Below are 20,936 nucleotides of genomic sequence, written 5' to 3' on the forward strand. Positions count from 1 at the left end.
TGTGTGTGTGTGTGTGTGTGTGTGTGTGTGTGTGTGTGTGTGTGTTTGGGGAGGATCGATCGATATAAGGGTGAGGGAAGTGTGTGAGCATACGTATAAGATCATTCTTCACTGGGTTGTGTGTGGATTGTGTTTGTATTCATGTATGTGTTTCTGTGCAATATAGCTCTGTGTGTGTGTTGTGAATGAGCTCTGCACTTATTAATCACATCACTTTTCCTGCTATCGCCGCTTCAGGCAGAAACATGAGTAGAAGAGAGAGATGGCAAGACTGAAGGAATGAATTTTGGATTGATGGATGGATGGATTGACTAGAATTTAGCAAGAATTTGGAAGGAAAGAAAGGGGGAGCAAAAAATACAAATTAAGAGAGAGAGAAAGAAAATTTACAAAGAAAGCAAGAATTTAGAAAAAATCCGAGAAAGAATTTAAAAAGCATTTAGAGAGGAAAGAAGCAGGAATTTAGAAAAAGATTTTGAAAAAATAACATTTAGTAAGAATGAGAATTTAAAAAAAGAAAAAAGCAAGAATTTAAGAATTTTGAAACAAATTATTTAGAGAGAATTACAACAAGAATGTAGAAAGAAAAAAGAAAAAGAAACATTTAGAAAGAAAATAATTGAAAAATAATTGAAAAAAATAAGAAAAAAAAGAAAAATAATTAAAAAAATAATTACAATTTTAAAAGATTTAGAAAGAAAGAATGAGAATTTAGAAAGAGAATGAAAAAATGTAGAATTTAATTCCCTTCTTTCATAAATTCCAAAATTAAAAGAATGAAAGAAAGAAAGGGAGGGAGGGGAGAAGTAAGGAGAGAATCAAGGAAGGGAGGAAGAAATATAAAGAAGAAGGAATTGAGAAGTAAATCACGGAAGCAGAAATTAAAGGAAATGATGGAATGACAGACAAAAAGAGAGGCACTGAGGTAGACATGTATACTCATGAAACTGTTTCTTCCCTCCATATGTGTGAGGAAGATAAACAGAGGCCACAGACATTGATATTGCATCACCTGACCTCATGTGACCTTTGACAGCCCGACACACTCACTGTCTCCCCTCGCTGGCTGTGACTGTACTGGAGATGAAAGTCCTCAGTGATTCCTGTCTTAGTCTCTCTGTCTCTCTGTCTCTCAGTCTCTATCAGCTGTAGCAGGTCTAAGCGCAATCCTCAAGAGGCTCTACAGTTGCTGTCTTCAGCTCGACTCAGTTTGAAGAGCCTGGTCACCAAAGCCAAAGTGAGTTTCACACACACTCAGCTTTTAAAGTCTTTAGCTTTAAGGGTTTTGCTAAAGTTTTTTTTAAAGCTATCAATAAAAACAGGCCTCTTTTGTTTTGTTTTGTAAAAGTTGGCATTTTTTGTCCATTTCTGGCTATTTAATGCTATTACACATTTAAGTCAATATAGAATAGTGTTCACAACTCATTTTACTTTCATAATGTGACGAATCCAACAAAACAGGATATTTAATAAGTACATTTAGAATGAAAAAAAATGTATTTTATAAAATACTGTTCAAAAATTTGTAGTATTTTTATTTTATTTTTTTTAAGTTAATACATGTATTCAGAAAGGGCACATTAAATTGATCAAAGGTGACAGTAAAGACATTTATAATGTAAAATAAATTCAATTTCAAATAAATTCTGTTATTTTTATATAATCCTGAAAAACTATATTATGGTTTTCACAAAAATATTAAGCAGCACAATGGTTTTCAACATCAATAATAATAAGATATTAGAAACAAATCAGCATATTAGAATGATTTCTGAAGGATCATGTGAAACAACACTGGAGTAACTGGAGCTTTACCATCACAGAAATAAATTACATTATAAAATGTATTCAAATAGAAAAGGTTATTTTTAATAATATTTCACAATATCGCAGATTTACTGTATTTTGATCAAATAAATGCAGCCATGGTGTGAATAAGAGACTTCTTTCAGAAACGTCAAAAAAATCTTATTGACCCTAAACTTTTGAACGGAAGTGTATATCAGAAATTGATTGGATAAAATGTTCCTTTTAAATGACAATTCATCAATTTTGATTTCATGTTATCTTTAAATTTATTGTAACGTTAAGTTTATTTATTTTTATTTTTTTTATAATTTTGAATTAGATTTTTTTTTTTAAGTAATGATCTTTTTGTCAGCTGTCATTTATAAGTCTCACATTTTTTGTTTTGTTTTCTCTTCACAGCAGCTGTACACTGATGTTGCCACAGGTGAACTCCATGATGACCTCAGAGGTGATGTCACTGAGCTCGAGCAGCTCATCACAGAGCTGCAGGACCTGAGTGCCCAGCTACGCAGCCAATGAGAAGCCATAGCACTGTTTTCTTCCTCCCTTTGATCCTGGAGGACTTGGGTCTTCTGTCGCTTGTTAAATCAACAGGAAAAAACTTCAAAGAAAGACTTGAAAAATGACTGAGTTAAAGATATTTGTCATCATGACCTGATCCAGGGTCAGCTGTCTTTGCCCTAGTCAGAGCTGGCAATGAACTTCCTTTGTTCAACAGTGCCTCGTTCCAATAAATAGTACACAGTCTCTTTCTTTCATACAGTATTTAATCCATGTGCTTGTTTTTTGAACTTGTGTATATGATGATTTAGTCAGTTAATATTGAAGGATGCACAGAGTAGAATAAAATGAGTGACAACTGACAGCTAGGTCAAGCAACATCATATGCGTTGCAACAGTCTTAAAGTCGAGACGAGCTCTTTTGAGTTTGAATCTAGGCCTAGAGTTCGAGTCAAGACCAAGACCAGAAAAGGGTCGTGTTTGAGTCAAGATAGAGTCTGAATGCTCCTGAGACTGACAAGACCAAGACAGTGAAAAAGTCTTGAACTCAGGACAGACTCACTGGATTGTGTATTATCATTTTAACTGTAAGACTTTCCTACAGCTGTCATATTAAGCATAACTCCTCATTGACCCTCCTCACCCTGTCTCTACTGTCTATTTTGTGCTCTGCCAAAGGGAGTGTTTCTGAGATTGCTATCATGATTCCTTGCTGTTAACCTCTGGATATGCGCTTCTGTTGGGCCTATTGTTTTAGTTAATTTAAAAGACTGTTTACACAAAATGTAAACACTGACGATGTTTGCTATAATTTACTTCAGCAATCTTCTTTATCCACGCTAAACTTAACCCTCGTTTATTGTATTTAATGCAACCTTTAACCTGAGGTTAAAGTTTGAAAAGCCCATATTTGATTATTTAAAAGTATTACAGAAACACATTAACATGAAAATGTTTGGGGTCTGTAAAATATTTTAAGAATTTTTGAAAGAAGTCCCTTATGCTCACCAAGTCTTCATATATTTTTTAAATTAAAAAAAATACAATGAAACAGTAATATTGTGAAATATTATTACAAAATAATTTTTCTATTGTATTATATTTTAAAATTTAATTTATTCCTGTGATGGCATAGTCTTTAGTGCCACATGATCCTTCAGAAATCATTCAAATATGCTGATTTGGTGCTCAAGAAAAATTTATTATCATATAAATCTTTTGCAACGTTATAATGTCTTTACTCTCACTTTTGGTCAATTTAATGTGTCCTTGTTGAATAGAATTTTTTTTTTAATTTTTTTTTTTATAAAATTAAATCTTACTGACCACAAACTTTTGAACAATAGTGGATATAAAGTATGTATCAGATTAGGTCATTATGTCATTGAGAGTTTGCAGAGTTGGGCCTTTCTGAGCTTTTTGAATGTTAATATATTTGATTGTCTAATTCTAGTGAGAATTTAGAGAGATTTATTTTTACCAATCTGATTTCTCACAAATCTAGACTCTTTTCCTGTCTTGACGCCCGTCTTGCTTGCACATATCTCTGTGCCTGTCCTCGGAGAAATTACATCATGCTAGTAATTTTTCTACATGGTATTTGAGCATTAGACAATATCTGTAAGTAATTAACTTTCATTGTGAGAACATTTCTTTTTTTGCTTGACCGTCAACAAGAAACAAGGAAATTGGCAGTGTTTGGTTATTCATCATATTCAGCTATTTATGTACAAATGATGCAAGAACATTGCCTAGTAAATTGCCCCGGAGAACCTACAGCATAGCTGGGGGCTAAGAAACATAAATCTGATACAAAGCAAACATCCTGCGTCTGTTCTGGGAACCACCAAGTGAGCTACTTCCCGAGATTACGCAATGTCAGCACACTATAGCAGAGATATTTAATATCAATGCCACATATGTTTGGCATGTGTTACTACATCATCCAAAAAGTGCTGGACTGTTCTTCTGAATAGAGTGCTGAAGTGATGATTGTAGGCCAATGCACAACTTTTATGAATTTTGATGCTGAAATGGCAGAAGTAAAAAGCTAAACGTAGACTATAAAATGAATTACACTACGGTCACATGACTTTGTCTTTCTGTGTTTACTTAAAACAATTTCACTGAAAGTTTGAGTTTAATGTGATCAAAAGGCTGGAAGCAGACTAGTGAGTAGATGTTACCTGTTTGCCGTGTAAATGGGACCTCTGTAGTCCCATTTTGCCACTTGTTTGCAAGAGAAAAGTACAAGTAAAAAAAATCCCAGGGTATTACTAATATATTTTATGTTGTATTTTACATATTTTGATCTTGTTTTAACCACATACCTTATTTCGGGCATTTAACCAAAAACCCAATGTCTTTGAGACGATAGAACTGGGAAATTCTAAAATGCTCACACGTTTCCAGGTTGTGACCATCCCTGAAGCACTCTATGCTTTTGGAAGCTAGCAAGATGTGCCTAAAATAAATATCAAGCTCGCCTCAGCTGTCCTCAAGGTTGCAGTTGTCTAAATGGCAAATACTGTAGCTTAGGTAGCATCTAAAACTGAAATGTTGTGTTTGAAAACCCCGTATTACATTAGAGAGTTGCTGACAGAAGACATTTGCCTCCCTCCCACCGGGGCTGCCCTGCTGGCTGTGACAACAATCGCAAAGCACATTTTTAGCTACATAAACTGTTAATTCCCCAGCACAGCTCTCCTTCCTCCCGCAGGGTTGTGGTGATACCAATGATACAGTGTGAAGTTCCTGTCCTCCCTCTGTGGGCCGCATATGTGACTGCTGTATCATTTAATTGCGTCCCTGCTGTCTCGCACAAATGAACAACTTAAGAACCCGATTGCCCTGCATTAGGTTCTCTTGACAGTTTATACAGTATAGCTGTAAAAGTTGATTGTGTTTGACACTATTGATCTTTTAAATTCCAGATGAAATGGTTTAGATTTGGATATTCCCAAGAGGTGAGTTTACAAAATAAGGATTTTGACCCCTAAAGGGGTTGTTCACCCAAAAATGAGAGTTCTGTCATCATATACTTACCTCACGTCATTCCAAACCTGTTTGACTTTCTTCTGTGAAGCACAAAAAAATATTTTGAATAGTAATTAAGTGGGGGGTTTTTTCTTTTCTTTTGTCCATACAGTCAAAGTCAGTGGGGTCCAGTGTTGTTTGGACCTCACTGAATTCCAAAATATCTTTTGTGTTCCACAGAAGAATGTAAGTATGGATGAATATGTGAGTAAATGATGACAGAATTTTCATTTTTGGGTAAACTATATCTGAAGTATTTATCCAGGGGGACTATATGTAATACAAAAATGAATGATACTTCAAATCACTTGACTGATTGAGGACAGGTGTCATTACTTTTCTAAGCGATCAGATTTGGGATTTTCACCTTCTGGACGATAAAACTAGTGATACATTTGTAGACTTAATAAGGGTACTATCAAGTTCTTTCCAGAAACCAGAATGATTGACAGTTGAAGATAGGTTCTTTTGGTTGGCCCAATACACAGACCACTCAGGGCACCCTAGCAACTGTATAGCAACATGTTAAAAACCTCCCAGAACACCTTAGCAACTGTATAAATGATACATTTTATATTAAATAGCAAGTTTGCCTTTGTATTTCTTGCACATGACTGGCTGATAGAGTACTGCTGTTAGTTACTGCTCACAGCCTGAATAATTGAAGCAATTAAGCCTATTTAATTAAAACTTTATTTTACTTTTTTTATTATTAATATCCATTTTGAGTGCATTATTACTAGTGTTACAATTATTACTAGTGTTACAATTACTCCTTGTATGCTATTCCTCCTGTTACTTTACTACTATTATTATTATTATTATTCACATGGGTGGGAAAGACAATTGTGTGCAAATCCCCATTGAAGTTTTGATGCAGTTTACATGGATTCACAGACCAAAATAAGATTTGAGAGTGTGGTGTAAACTACTTTGTTAAAGCATGCCAAAATCCTGCCATTAACATTGTATTCTCTCTCTCTCTCCTGCTCATCTTTTAGTTATGATGGTTATTATTTTTAAACTAAAAATAGCTGTGACCCAAGAATAGCTTTGACACCACTGTCTCTCTCTCTGTCCCTTAACTGAATTTCCTTTTCAACTCTAGCCTTTAGACCTGGCAGATGTAACAGGAACTGTCTTTTTATTCAATTAGAGACCATCAATTGATGAAAACAACACTAATGTGGCAATATTCTTCACAGAAGAGATTGTTTGTGAATGTACATTATAAGAATGGACTGTTTAACACCTGTTAGGTTGTGTGGAAACAGAACATTTTCTTTCAAGACATTCGGTTCTTCTCAAGGATGATCTCATGCAATCAATAAATCAGTCTGAAATCTCCTTCCAAATACTCCAAAGCTTATGAGGAATGGTATTCCATGTCTGTCTATCTGTCTCTCTGGCTGTCTCACCCACGCATGTCCTAGAGTGGGCTGAGCTCAGTCTAGGCCTAAAATGGTATTGATCTAAGGAAGTTTCTGAGTCACCTTTCAGTAAGGCTATAAAGACATTCTGGTAATCCAGATAACAAGCGTCTGTAGGAGGACAGTGACTTTCGGCTGAGTTTAGGGAACTGTGAGCGTGTGAAAGAATGGAGGCATGTTCATCTATTTGTGTGTCGAAACAGGAGGGTGTGTGCGGATGCTGAATGTATTAATAGGATCCGGTTTTTGACATGTAGGGAGGCCATAGGGTCCCCGTTCATGGGCAGAAGGCTCTCAAAGTCAGATTTAGAGCTGGTAAGCAGTCAGGCATGCTGTAGGGAGAAAGTCATTTGGATCACATAACTGCATAGAACACTATGGACCGCTTCGATTCAGTGTTTCTGACTGTTACACAATAAATGTCACTTATTAAGTATATCAGCAGAATAAATTAATGGTTCTGATGGTTTTTCAGCTCTGTTACAGTAGTGTTGTAAATGGCAGGGGAGAGCTAAAAACTTCTTGAAAATGGTCTTAGTCGGTTTAAGATAGTAGACACTCTTAAAAATAAGGTGATGACAGAACCAATTTGAGTTTCCTAACAAATGTTACAGTGAACAATTCTTAAAAGTACAATTTTTCTTAGTGTGATAAACATTTAATAAAATGTTGACCCTTTTTTACACTGATAGGAACATTTTGTGCAATGGGAAGTTTCCATGGATGTTAAAGGTTCTTCATGGAATAATCTGCCAATAAAGAAACTTTATTTTTAAGAGTGAAGCTGGTTAGTCTCCCAGCTTGGTCGGCAAAAAACATTTCCTCCTAAACCATCTACCATCTAACATATCAAATGCTGCATGGACATCAAATCCTATGGCTTTTAAGGGCAAATTCTAGTAAGCCAGATTAGACGTATGACAATATGGCCAGGTTATCCTCAAAAACCACAATAATACGTTTCAATGGCTATATTTCCAATGCACATTAATAGTCCAATTATTGCCTATAATCTGAGTAAGGAATTATTCAGATTAAGATGTTTACGTTACATGGACAAATCTATTCAAACTTGTCTATGTGCTACTTCCCAATGCCATGTGTTTTTACTGACATTTTGTAGCTGTTGCTGTTATGCCTGCTTCAAATATAAAATGTTAGCTGCTTCTGGGACACCAAACCATCTTGTCAATTACATAAAGCATAAAACTACTAAAAATGTCCATAAAGTGTTTCTGACTTCAATATGTCCTTGTCATGTAAAGCAGCAACCATGTGAAAGTGTCAGGGTAAGATCTGAACCAAATATATATGAAATTTACCTTAGATTTCAACCAATATTATTATTATTATTAAGTATTAACCCTATTTCCTGAGGTCCCCCAACGTGTGGCTTCTTCTCTTCCACACATGCACACTTTGTGTGGTGGTTAAAGCATTTACTGTGATTATGGTTACTCGACTTGTGTGCATAATTATGATATTCTGTTTACATGAGCTTCAGCTTTAATTGCAGCAGAGGCTTAATTGCATTATAGGGTGCATGTAGGCATAGCCAGTGTTTGATTCTAATGGAATTTCTGGTTACTTTTGTATAAGCAATGTTGATGTTCAGTCCCCAGTTGATGCCCAATGTAATATCTTGAGAACCATACACTGGAATAGCTTATTTTTTCTTAAAGCGATGTGGAACAGTGGAACTGATGCCTGCACTCTATGTGACAGGCTTGACTTATGATGGATGCACTTTTCTGACATTTTTACAAACGACCTCCACCTTCAAATTCATACGTCTGAAACAGTTCTTCAGTTGTTGTTTTTTTTTTGCCTTTGGTTTAAGGGTTCAGCCCCACATGTGTGTTCCAATAAGAACTCCATCCTTGACGTCATGTCTGCAGGAGATTGGCTATATGGAGCTCGAGCACAAACTCCAGCCCTTGCACACACACGCGCTCAAACTTTTCTACGAGTTTTCAAACTTCTGCTCGAGTTCAAATCGCACGCACGCGAGCTCTCCCGCCGCGTTGACTCCCGTTTTCCCCGATTTCCGTTTCGTGCTTTGAAACTTTCTTTCACTCCAAGCATTTCCCCCCTCTTTTAAGTTATGTTTGCCTCTAAGTGTTTTCTTATGGCGACTAGATGACAGCGCGCGAGGGTTTACAACTGCTTCACACGCGACAGAGTGGAGCTGCACTTCTATAGTTTTATTTTTGTGTCTTTCTATCTATTGTGTGTAAATATAGTACAGAGTGGTTCTTTCAAACTTTCCCAACACTTTTACTTCCAATGGATATGGCTGTGCTCATGTGGGACATCATTGTTTCTCTAACGTTATTGATTTCTCCGGATTTGCTCTCGGCGGATAAGAGCGGCTTCAGGAGACTGTACGTGCTTCAGCCGGGACCGAGCGGTACGGACGGTGTTCACGTGAGCTCCATTTCATCACTCTCGGGAGCGTCGGGACAGCCGCACGCCTACAATGTGGAGCTCAAAGCCAGCTTCGGCGGCCAGGTCCGGACCCGCAGAATGGGTCACCAGTCGAACCCGAACCCGAGCATTCCGATACGTCAGAACGCGCAGCCTGGCCGACACACAACCAGCCATCATATGAAAATGTCAGGGTAAGATTACAGCCAAATATATTCATATACATAACACTTTACGTTAACTGTCGACCAACAGCATATATAGTTTAAAAAAAAAATTAGAATTATAATTTTTATGTACAACCGATTATTAGGCATTAGAGTCGGGCAGGTACAACAGTAAAAACATTGATTATGAATAGTCATTAGGCTATTATATTCATTATGAATATTTGGTAGTGTTAGTTTTATAATTGATGTTTTTATGCAGAGTTGTTTTGCAATCTAAATGGTCACAAAGTTTATTATCCAAACTTAAAAATATATTTAATTCAAGTTTATTTGTATAGCGCTTTTCACGATACAAATCGTTGCAAAGCAACGTTACAGCAAATTAAGTTTAAGTTAATTAATAAATTAAAATAAAAAATAAAGTAGGCTAACATTATAAAGTGACTTTACCTGTGAATAGTGATATTGAATGCTTTTCTTTAAGGGACCCACCAAATGGTGCTGATAACAACTATCGGTAAGTCAAACCGATTATTGGGCTGTGTGTAGTTTACAGTTTGATAAAAAGAAATATAAAAATTAGCCATAAGAAGAAAAAATTATATGACAGTTCTAAAAAGTAAAAGTTTAGTACGATTCTCAAAATGCAGAACTTAAATTTTGTTCATATAATACTGTTAAATAGAAACAATCGAGAATGTGAGTGTTGTACTTCCTTAGAGGTCCGAATCTTGCATTTGATTTCCAATGATGTTAGCAGCCAGGTGTCATTAAGGAGCAATAAATTTGATAAGGCAACGAGTCTACAGTGATCATAACATTCTAAAAAGCAAAGTAACATCTGTTGTTTCAAGAAGCCACGTGAGCCAGTTTAAATGTAGGCTACCGGCTTCCCTACCAATGAACCTGATGCCCCTTAAAAAGTTTCAGCCGGCCATTCACAAAGATTTTTCCACATTCCCTACAATCACGAAGAGTATTGAGTTGTATCCCAGCCCTGTATTTCTTAATATTTTCTGCACTTTGGATCAGTTCCTCTCACTTTGCTCTGAAGTACAGTATGAAATTGCACAGTGGAAATAAGAGGACTGATTATATTGGAGCCTCAACCAGCTTTGGCCCCAGGCCCTCATGTCACTTCAGTGAGCGCAGACTTGCGTCAGAAACTGCTCTAGGTGGGCGAGGAGTTTGACCGGGGGGGTTACAGTAAGGTTAGTAGGTCCATTCAGTTTGTGTGTGAGTGTGACTCTTGATGTCATTGCAGAGTGAATGTCTGTGGGGGGCAGTGCTGTGTTGGTTGGAGCAAGACCCCAGGATCTCAGCGCTGCACTAAACGTGAGTTATGACAATTCTTTTGAATCATGCATGTGCTTGGGTTCTCTCAGGTCTTTCTTCTACACTACAACATACCTGAACTTCAACTTCAATCTTGCTTGAAGAAGGGAAGCCCTTTAATCACCCTGGAAGTCTAGTTCAGAATGGTTTCTTTGCTTTAGTTTAACACTGTTTTGCTAAAGACTGAGGGTTTCACATGAAATCAGTTCTCTTAGGTATGTCAACAAAATTAGCTAATCAGTCTTTAAACTCAACGGTGTAGAAAAGGGGACTGAGTTTGTGTTATTACGAAGGGTTTAGGCTGCTAACACAAAAGCTGCAGATTCAATCATATTTAGGGTTCTTCTAAGAGTTAAGAATCCTGCCCAACATCATTTACTGATCACATACTGAGGGATTACACTTATGCCCTTTGGCTTCAAATCCTCGCTATGCGCTTTTTAGCAAGACATTCATCCATGTCTTGCTCCATAGTCCCCTTGGTATAAAATGGTGTCTAGAAGCTCCCTCTGGACACAAATGTGTGCTAAATATAAGTGAGAGAAATTGTCCATATTTAGTCTCTTTGACTTTAATTCTTCTGTAAAATGCACAAAACAGATCAGAGGCTACAAGTGTTGTTTTGGACCCCAATTCATTGAATGGACAAAAACAGTTGAAACATTTTTCTTAAACTGTGTTCCAAAGTAGAAAAAACAACATGAGGGACAGAATTTTCATTTTTGAGTGAACTGTCCTTTAATGCCATGAGCAGTTGCTGTGGTTTAAACATGACATATGCTGAGACATTTTATGGTATCCTTCATAAATAACCAGACAGACAGCTGCAATGGCCACCTGTGATGGAAGTCAAAACGTTCTCAGTGAGATCTGAAGCGGAGGGATGGGGGTGGTTGGAAGGAGGGTGTGTATTGTTATCATAGGTGTAGATTTCGAGTGGGTGGTGCCGGATGGTTCATGATAGCGTATATTAGCAAACGTCACGACATGCTCAAGTTACAAGCAAATCTAATCTGCAAGTTATTGCACTCAAAACCCATAGCACCAACTTGGGGTTTGTAAAGAAAAGAAATGCAAGACATGACAGAAATGTTTCAGTTAATGCAATGGACAGAAAGTACACAGGAAAAAACTTGAAATATAATTATGGAAAACAAAGAAAGAAGGACACAATGGCAAAGGGCAAAATATGTGAAATTTTGATGCTACAGAGAGTATGATAAACTGGTGGAAGACCTGGATCAGTTTCTCCTCATCCTGTGTGTTTCTGCCAGTAGGTTATATAAGAACCAGTCACTGTATGTGTGGAAGTACGTGGAGGCCACCGGGGAAAGTTGCACCTCCACCCGCTGTCTGAGTCTTACTTCCAGCACACATTCCTCTTACCCACATTTTACACATATCCTAGACAATCAATATTGTGTCTACATCCCCTGTCTCCAGTGACATTCCTCCTTCCTTTCCCTTGTTTTTCAGGAATGACAAATTGACTTTTTTTGTGTGTAGGGTCTATGCCTCCTCCAAGATTGTGTCTTGGATGTCTGCTGCATTTTGACAAAGTGTTTTGTCTTGGAGCATTGCGTCAAACATCAGGTGCACATTTTACTAGTGTATAGTGATTATGCAGCCAATTTCATCCGAGTGATCTTTCTCATACATTAAAGTCAGTCTTGGTTCCAGATGTCTATATTTGATGGATGTGGGTTTGTTTCTCAAGGGCTTGTCTGCAACCTACTAATCCATAGACGATCTGTTTTTGTGTGTGTGTTGTTAAGAATTGAATAGCTAAGAATGCTTGTTACATTTTCTATTCTGATTTTTCAGTGTCAGATACCTGAGATACTTTCAAAGCATAATATGCAGAAACAACAGTATGTAAATCATTCAGTCAGGTTAAGTCCTGTAAAAAGTGTAAACATTAGGACACAATTATAAAAAAAACTATATTTGTTTGAGCACTGTTCAAGAACTCTCGTTAAACCAATGGCGTGAGTTTGGGGGTGGGACTATTTGTCAGATTACTCAAACAGACTGATGTTTTGAAACCACAAATTTGGTCTAAAACCTTTAAGATAACAATATTGCCAGCTACTTAGTGTATTTCTAATTTTCCAGCAACGAAAATGCCAAACAATCATTTCTGAACAAAGCTACAGAAGAATTAATTGTAACAGTTCTCCAAGCAAACACAGTAGCTTTGTTCTTGCATGAATCATTGATTTTAAACTATCTAGTTAAGTAAATGATTGTGCCCTGGTGACTTGTTTAATTCCTGAATGAATCATTGTTTTTGAATAATTCAGTTGAGTGAATTATTCGATGATTCATTCATTAAGGTGGTAGCTTGTTTCATTCCTGAATAATAATTATTGACTCAGACAGCTACTTGTCACCACCTACTGACAGAACGATCGAAAAATTGCTATCTCTAACGTACAGTAGTCTGTCTGGAATGGAATGCATCATGTATGTATGTGTGTGTATGTATATATATATAAATATATATATATATATATATATATATACATATATTATCATTTTATGATTTTATATATTTATATTATTATTATAATATTAATTTAATAAAAAACTCTTTCTATATATATAATAGAGAGAGAGAAAGGAAAAAAAAGAGAAAACCCCCTGTTTACAGAAAGAGGCCCTGTTTACACGGGCATAGGAATCATTTTGCAGGCCATCTGGAGCAAAAGCAGAGCACATTCCAGCTTCAGCCATCCCTTTTATTTTCAATGGAAGCATCTATAGTTTGATGTCAGCTGCACAGTGAGTGGCCTGAGAGCCCTTAAATTTGAGCTGAAATGTAACAGAACATTTTAAATGGAAGACCTTGCAGGAAAATTGGGTGTGGAAAAGGGAAGCCTCTTTAATACCTTAGAGAATGTCTCTAGGACCATTTTTCTGCTGACTCGGGAAATCTTGGGGAAATCTTGTTTTTATTTTGTTATACAGTACCACTATGGTGTCATTAAGCCATTTGTTTTTATGTTTTGCCAACCTTGGTGCGCTTTCGTGAAAGGTTTTTCTCATAAACGTACAGAATCCAGTATTTCTGCCAGATCACTGGAGTCAACCCATAAACATGTGTCTTATGATGGGGTCACCACTGTGTACACATGCTTTCAAGTAAATTAAGAATTAATTATGACCTTTTTCGTTCATCTGACAGCAGCATTAGATGTTGTAATTTATGGTGACTGGGACATAGTGGCAAGGATTAATCATAGGTCATCCATTTTTCATCAGTTTCATTGCTCATATATTTTTCAATATAGGGGGAAAATGAGAAAGTCCAGATTGTAGTCAGTACCTCCCCCTGTCTCTATATACAGTATCTTCCTTTCCATTTGTGTTTTAGGATCACTATGTCTCCATTCTCCACCTCTCTTGTCTCTGAAGATAGACCTGATCGTAAATTTTCCTGCTAAATGTTTAATGGGGTTTGATTTTTCAGGTTTTAACACTCACCTCACTCAGAAAGTGCAAACAAAGAGAATCGTTTGAATAGAAGTGCCTTTTGTTTTTCCTGGCTTGTTCCACCAAGCTGCATGGAACTTCATAGATAAAGTGTTTTATTCGGAGCTGTCAGTCATCCAGGTAGCTTTGGTCGCTGACTTTGAGTCCTATTATTGTACAGTGTGGAGGGACACTGGGATATTAGCCTTTCTATTTTACCACCAGGATATTGCACTCCAGTTCTTTATCTCAAACTGAACAAGACGAGTGTTAATCCTGGTTCATTTTCAGCTCATCATGTCCTATAAATAAATGACAATGTAGACCAGGGGCCGGTTGCACCAGCTCCAGCACCAACTTACTTGCACTACTAAATATTTGAGCATTGCACCATTAAACTTGGTTGAAACATAACCCTATACATAAACTAAATATTTACTGAAGCCTTCAACCAGTAATAATAGCTGGAATAAACTGGAAGACCAATTGGATTGCATCAATGAGCTCATGTTTTAAATGACAGATAAATTATGTTGACATTTACACTTGTTTATATTTTTTGAGAGTGAACTTTATGTGAATAAATTGGTTCTTAGCAGCACTTCGACATGAAACTGATCTTAACAGTGAACTTTCCAGTGTGCCTCACCCTGTCATTTATGCATGCCAGCGTTTTAACACACAAAAAATATGAAAGGAAATAAATTTCTATTCTATTATTAGTATTTATTTATTAAATTTATTTTCTGCTTTTTACATACCATTCCTGAACCATTATAATTTAAATATTAAATTTATTTTATTTAATTGACTAATTATTTTATGATTTTAGCGTCATTTCAATGGGGAATTTAATTTATTGCTTTTCAACACTATTTCTTATTACAAATTTGAAGGCAGCTTATTAGACCAATAATGATAAATGTCTTATTTGTTGTATGTTTTTGGGGAGCTTATGAACTACTAGATAAATCTTGCATTAAGAACAAATGGTGCGACTGAAGTACAGACTAACTAGTAGAGACTAAGTGAACGTCATCTCAGTTTAAATAAGACATACTGGTGCTACTATATGCTGAAGATCAGATCTTTTTTTTTTCAGAACACAAATTAATTGTGAATGAATGGCTTTTTTTTCAGAGAGTTAAGCGACGTATGTAAAGCAGACGTAAAGTGACAAGCAATAAAGCATCATGGTAATCCAGGTCCAGACAGAAAAATGGCTTATTACTGTAATCTTGTTGGTTTGGATTTAGTGCTAACATTTGGTGTAACTTATTTAACAGACTTTTGAGAAACAGAATTGAGTTTTGGCATGTTTAAAAGTTGTTTGAACGGAAGTCATGAAGTGAGCCTAATTTCAGTCTGCAGAATGCCTGCAGCCCTGTTGTCCTCTCTTTTCTGATGTGTTTTTGTGTTTGCGTTCACCATGTGATATGCATTCAGAAGCTTCTCAGACTTTCCTTGAATTCTTTTTATTGGATTGAGGTCATCAAGAAATATTCAGAGCATTTTTGTGTTTCTCAGAAAGTCGTGGGTTGATGGGTGATTTAATTTGTCTGCACAATGAAAGACTGTGTAGCAATGAAGAGCTTGCAGATGGTAAAAACTACAATGAAAATTTAGGACCAGAGTCCTAAATTTAGGACTTTTGCACCGATGACAGCTTCAATTTAATGCCACTACATAATTTAAATCTAATTTACAGTTTGTTATACAAGTTTTACAACATGTAAAATGCAATGAATGCTCATGTCTTCCCTCTGAGCCTGGATTTCTCATATTGCTCATCTGAAGTGTTTGAGTGTTTTTCCTGTGCTCAGGCATGTGTGCACAGCTCACCGCTGAAAGACTGCTCAGTCTAGTTTGTCCCTCAACTGAACACGGCCCAAGCATTCACGTCCTTCGCCAGATAAAACACAACATGAAAATACTTCACCTGGGCTCCTCAGCACGGCAGAGAGACGGATATGTTTTTCCTGGCCGGTCGTGCTGAAAAAGTGTCCTAGATCTGCAGGAACAGGTGACTAGGTTGAGGAACCTGCTGGGATGAGCCTGAACTAAAGAGAAGAGCTCAATTCTGTTGGTTTTCCGAATTCACTTGTTGCACTATTTTTGCATGTGATAATTCAATACAGACACCTGCGTCTTATTTATTAACCACCCACAATGTAGTTTAACCAGCACAAACAATCATTTTTAGATTAGGCTTATTGTATTATACTTTGTGAGAAAGTGGATCAGATCAAATTATTAAGCATTTTTAGTTTTTAGATTGACAGGGTTGGGTAAGGTTTAGTTAGAGTGACCATTTGTCCACGTTTTCCCAAATACATGTCCTAGCCAGGATTTCTAAATTGCCTAAAATGAGTTTTGGCTTTGTTTTTCTATTGGCATGCAGTCGACAGTCCTCATACATTATATATAGCATATTTGCATTGCATTGACCTTTGGTCAATTATGTCCAATGCCTGCACACTATTGGTCAACTACTTTTCAATCATTGCCTTCAGCAGGTATGAAAACAATAGAAAAACAAATTCAAAACCCAGACTTTTTAGACAACTAAGAAATCCTGGCCAGGACATTTCTGGGAAAAAGAGGATGTATGTTCACCTTAGTTTAGCGATTAGGGTTTGCTTTAAGGTCACGTTCGTGTACTTGCATTCATTTTCAGTAACTCAGTGGTCCAGTGTCAATCATTCTACTTATGTTGCAGTTAGCACATGCTCATGTCTTTTTTTTTTATTCCACAGGTTAAATATCATTCTTAAAACAGCATAAGCCACCATTAAAAGTTTGAAAAGTACATGACAAAGTGATACAGAACTGTAATCTGGTCAAAAACCTGGAACTAATTCATAGTAATGCAATTTAACACCTTGGAACGTCATTCAAACAATCAGAATCAAGCGTTCAACTATGCAGTAGCATAATTAAAAGTCATACAGGTTTGGAACAGCATGACGGGGAGTAAATGATGACAGAATTGTTTTTTTTTTGGTGAACTTTCCCTTTAAGGTTAATAAAAATTATTGTTTTTCCAGTTTAATTGAAGCATGGCTTGTTTGAGAGGAGTTTGCGGTGTCAGTATCTCCACAACAACTTGTGAAATGCCTCTCCTGTCTGCTCACACTGCAGGCTTTCAGTCCTCAGGCAGTAGCTTAGCATGCTAACCCACATGTCTTGTCCAAGCAAATCCAAGTTGTACCTTTCAGATTCAACACGTTTGAAGATGTTAGAGCTGTGGGAGAGCTCTGCAGCATACAGATCCTCTTGAATGAGCTCTTAGATGTGTTACATGTATAAAGCTAAGCCGAGAAATGGCCCGACCACAGCCGCCTTTAATTGGCTCTGTGTCTACTGTGAAATACTAGCAGACTGAAATGGGCTTATCGACCACTCTGTCTGGCACATTCAGCTGTGTGTGAGCTCTTACACCGCTGAGCACATTGAGGGTACAATGCAACACATTTAACACCAATTTCAATATTGACTTGAAGGATAAAACTAATAAGAAGCTGGACGTGTTGGAATTACCCAGCGCTGCTCCCCATAGCCTGGTCATCTGAGTCAGCAACATCTCCCTCTCATTTCTCTCACGCTCTCTTTATCAGTCTTTCTTTCCTTCCTGCTCTCTGTCTTTGTGAGGCCTAACTTTATCTCTCACTTTCTTTTTTTGGTACTGTGCAGTTTAGTCAGCAGGAAGGTTTGTCTAAAGAGGTGTTGAGCAGAGCGTTTAACCTCCACATTGTACAGTAGCCCACAGCATTAGTCATAAGGGTTGGTGAGACGTTGTCAGCAGGATGTTGGTACGATCTAACACTTGTGATACACCGACTTACAGCTTCACACTGTACAAGTTACAATCTACATTTATATAGAGAGACAGGACATTTTTATGTGTTGTAGACATGTTTGTTATCTGGGGCTAGTAGGACTGTGATGCATATTTTTCAGGAATCTTTGATGAATAGAAAGGTCAAAGGAAAGGAAATCTTTTGTCACATCATAAATGTCTTTCTTTACTATCTCTTTTGATTGACTTAATGTATCCTTGCTAAATAAAAGTATTAATTTCTTTAAAATACTTTAAACAGTAGTGTATAATGAAATGTAATTATCCAATTTAATTAAGAGTTAGTATTTTAATTAAATATTTGCTTAAAATTCACTACAAATATTTGAAACCCAAATGTGCATTAACCATTCACTCACTGGACTGGTAGATTTTGCATGTGCAAGCTTATGCTTCTGAAATTGGCCAAAACATCTCAAAATAAACACACCAGTTTATCAGCCTGGCTAATATATTGATCAATTACTTGACTCAGTGCCAAAATTTTGGATACAATACCTCAGACATTGATACTGGATTGACAGATGGTAGGTCAGTCATTGAATATGTGTGGTAGATTTGCATTTCATGCATGTAATCATTTACTTATCTACAAAAAAAAAAAACGCCTAACATGTTTCATGTACATTTAGATGAGGCACATCTTATCAAGATGGTTCATATAATTAACTATTAGCATTCAAAACATCTTTTGTGTTGCTCAGAAGAATGCGAGTCATGTGAGGTAAGTGAATGAGGACAGCATTTTCATTTGTCACAATACTTCTACTTTAATTCATATAGCACTTTTTCTGTATGTAAATGTGTGGTGGGGGTGAGTTTTGGAGTTTAAAAGAATGATATTCTGTGTACTTTTGCACCTACATGTGTGTTCATTGTGTGTGTTTATGTGGGAGAGGTGGTGTACAGTACAAGGACATGATATGAACAAGAACAGTGTTCGTGTGTGTACTCCGTTTCTAAGGACTGTCTCACTTTGTAACCCTGAGCCCCAGAGGGCCAATGAGGTACATTGGAAAAGGAGGGAAACCTAGTGAGGGTGGAAAAGAAAACAGAAATCCCCTGCTGTGGGTCATGTCAACTGAAATGAAAAACTCCAAACCAGGGGGAGTAGTTTATATGATGTCATATTTGATGTAATCACTCTCACCTCTGTCACAAGGCCTGTGTATAATAATTTGTGGTCAATAAATGCTCATTTTAATCCAGCTTGTATGGAAAAATATTATGTGTGTATGTGCTTGGGTATAGTTTGTCTTCAAAAGTGAGCTAAATTTAATAAAACCTCCTTTGGAAGCATCTGGAAAAAAGATTTATAAATTAAGCACATTGTTTTTATTATGATAAATGAAGTTTAATTTGTTTATATAGTTCATAACTTAATTAAATTTAAATTAAATGTACATAAATATTGATTTAAATCTACAATGGGTATAGAAAAGAATCACCTCCCTTTAAATAATCACATTTAGTTGCTTTGTGTCAGGGATTCATCACAGTCACTGCAGTCACCAGCCAGGATAATCACCCGATCACAGTCACCTGAGTTCTGATCACCCGCACCTGCTGTCACCAATCAAGCCACACTACAAATACACACACATCACAGTCACTCACTGTCCGGTCTACCGTTCACTCCTACGAACTTCTCTGGACTCTCTCTGCCAAATTCTCCTAGAACGAATTACGATTAAGAAACAACTTTAAATTTAGCACTTATAAGATGGAGGATTGGCCCCCTTGAAATCATTGTTGCCCCAGCCACATCTGTTGCAAATTCCTGAGAGGAGCCGATGTCGAGGTGGGACAGAGTTACTGGCGCTCTCGCCCCATGAAGCGAAGAATTATGAAGTATGAAGAAGGAGCTCTGGAACTACGTTGGGTTTGGTTTGGTCCATGCAAAGCAGCATTAGAGCATAATCTTGTCTATTTGATGGTAATAGGGAGCCGTGCCACGTGTTGTCACTAAGATTTAATTTGACCAACAGTGTTGAGATTTCTGATGTCAAATTAATTCAATCTCTCATTAATTCCTGCTTCATCGTGAGCAAGAATATCAGAGCTCAGCACACAATTTTATACCAAAGTTCAACGAGAATATTTAAGGCCAGTTAGTAAGTATATTTCTTCTCTTTCAAAGAAAATAGTCCCAAAAGAAGCCAAAGCATCAAGCTATCAAATTATGCACAGACTGGATGTAAATAAATACATTATTGGAGTATTGTCTTACTTCATCAAAGCATAATATCTTACTTTTTGTGCCACTGCATTTAATAAATATCGTTCCTCACTGATCATTCATTTGAAAACATGATAGTGGTGTCTGATAGAATCATTCTTTACCATAGAGTGGGTATAGAAAAGAATCACCCCCCTTTAAAATAATTACATTTTGTTGCTTTGCAGCCTGAAATGAAGACGGACAGTTTGTTTTATCCAGCTGTATTTGCTCAGTGCAACTTTATAATATCCAAGTGAAAGATATAACACCAACATGTCAGAAAAAAAACTGCATCACAGAGTATACTTATTTATACTTATTACAAATTATTTATATTTCAAATAAATGCTGTTCTTTAACCCTAACTTGAAAAAGTTAAAGTATCACAGTTTCCACAAAAATATTAAGAAGCAAAAACAGTTTTCAGTATGGATAAGAACCATTATTAATAATTGAGCACAAATAATAACTGATAATAATTAAGCAGCAAATCAGCATATTAGAATGATTTCTGAAGATCTTGTGACACTGAAGACTGGAGTAATGATGCTGAAAATACAGCTTTGATCACAGAAATAAATTACAGTTGTTAAGCAGCAAATCAGCATATTAGAATGATTTCTGAAGACTGGTGTAATGATGCTGAAAATTCAGCTTTGATCACAGCAGTAAAT

The 20,936-nt window shown here is 36.6% G+C and overlaps 2 protein-coding genes across 6 annotated transcripts in view; both read left to right on the forward strand.

Annotated features, from left to right (window-relative positions):
- The window catches only part of LOC107689788 (tetratricopeptide repeat protein 27-like), an 84,572-nt gene extending 81,325 nt beyond the window's left edge, over positions 1-3,247 (forward strand). For both annotated transcript variants that reach the window (XM_016487938.1, XM_016487939.1), the window contains 2 exons: positions 1,137-1,237; positions 2,209-3,247. In XM_016487938.1, coding sequence (XP_016343424.1) covers positions 1,137-1,237; positions 2,209-2,328 — 221 coding nt within the window. In that variant the 3' untranslated portion in view covers positions 2,329-3,247. The remainder of the gene's footprint in view (positions 1-1,136; positions 1,238-2,208) is intronic.
- Positions 3,248-8,730: 5,483 nt separating this feature from the next.
- LOC107689790 (latent-transforming growth factor beta-binding protein 1-like) overlaps positions 8,731-20,936 on the forward strand; it is an 89,042-nt gene continuing 76,836 nt past the window's right edge. For all 4 annotated transcript variants that reach the window (XM_016487940.1, XM_016487942.1, XM_016487943.1 and 1 more), the window contains exons 1-2: positions 8,731-9,397; positions 10,638-10,708. In XM_016487940.1, the coding sequence (XP_016343426.1) occupies positions 9,063-9,397; positions 10,638-10,708 (406 nt within the window). In that variant the 5' untranslated portion in view covers positions 8,731-9,062. The remainder of the gene's footprint in view (positions 9,398-10,637; positions 10,709-20,936) is intronic.

The sequence above is a fragment of the Sinocyclocheilus anshuiensis genome, unplaced genomic scaffold (assembly GCF_001515605.1).
Source record: "Sinocyclocheilus anshuiensis isolate Anshui unplaced genomic scaffold, SAMN03320099.WGS_v1.1 scaffold918, whole genome shotgun sequence".
NCBI classification, from domain to species: Eukaryota; Metazoa; Chordata; class Actinopteri; order Cypriniformes; family Cyprinidae; genus Sinocyclocheilus; species Sinocyclocheilus anshuiensis.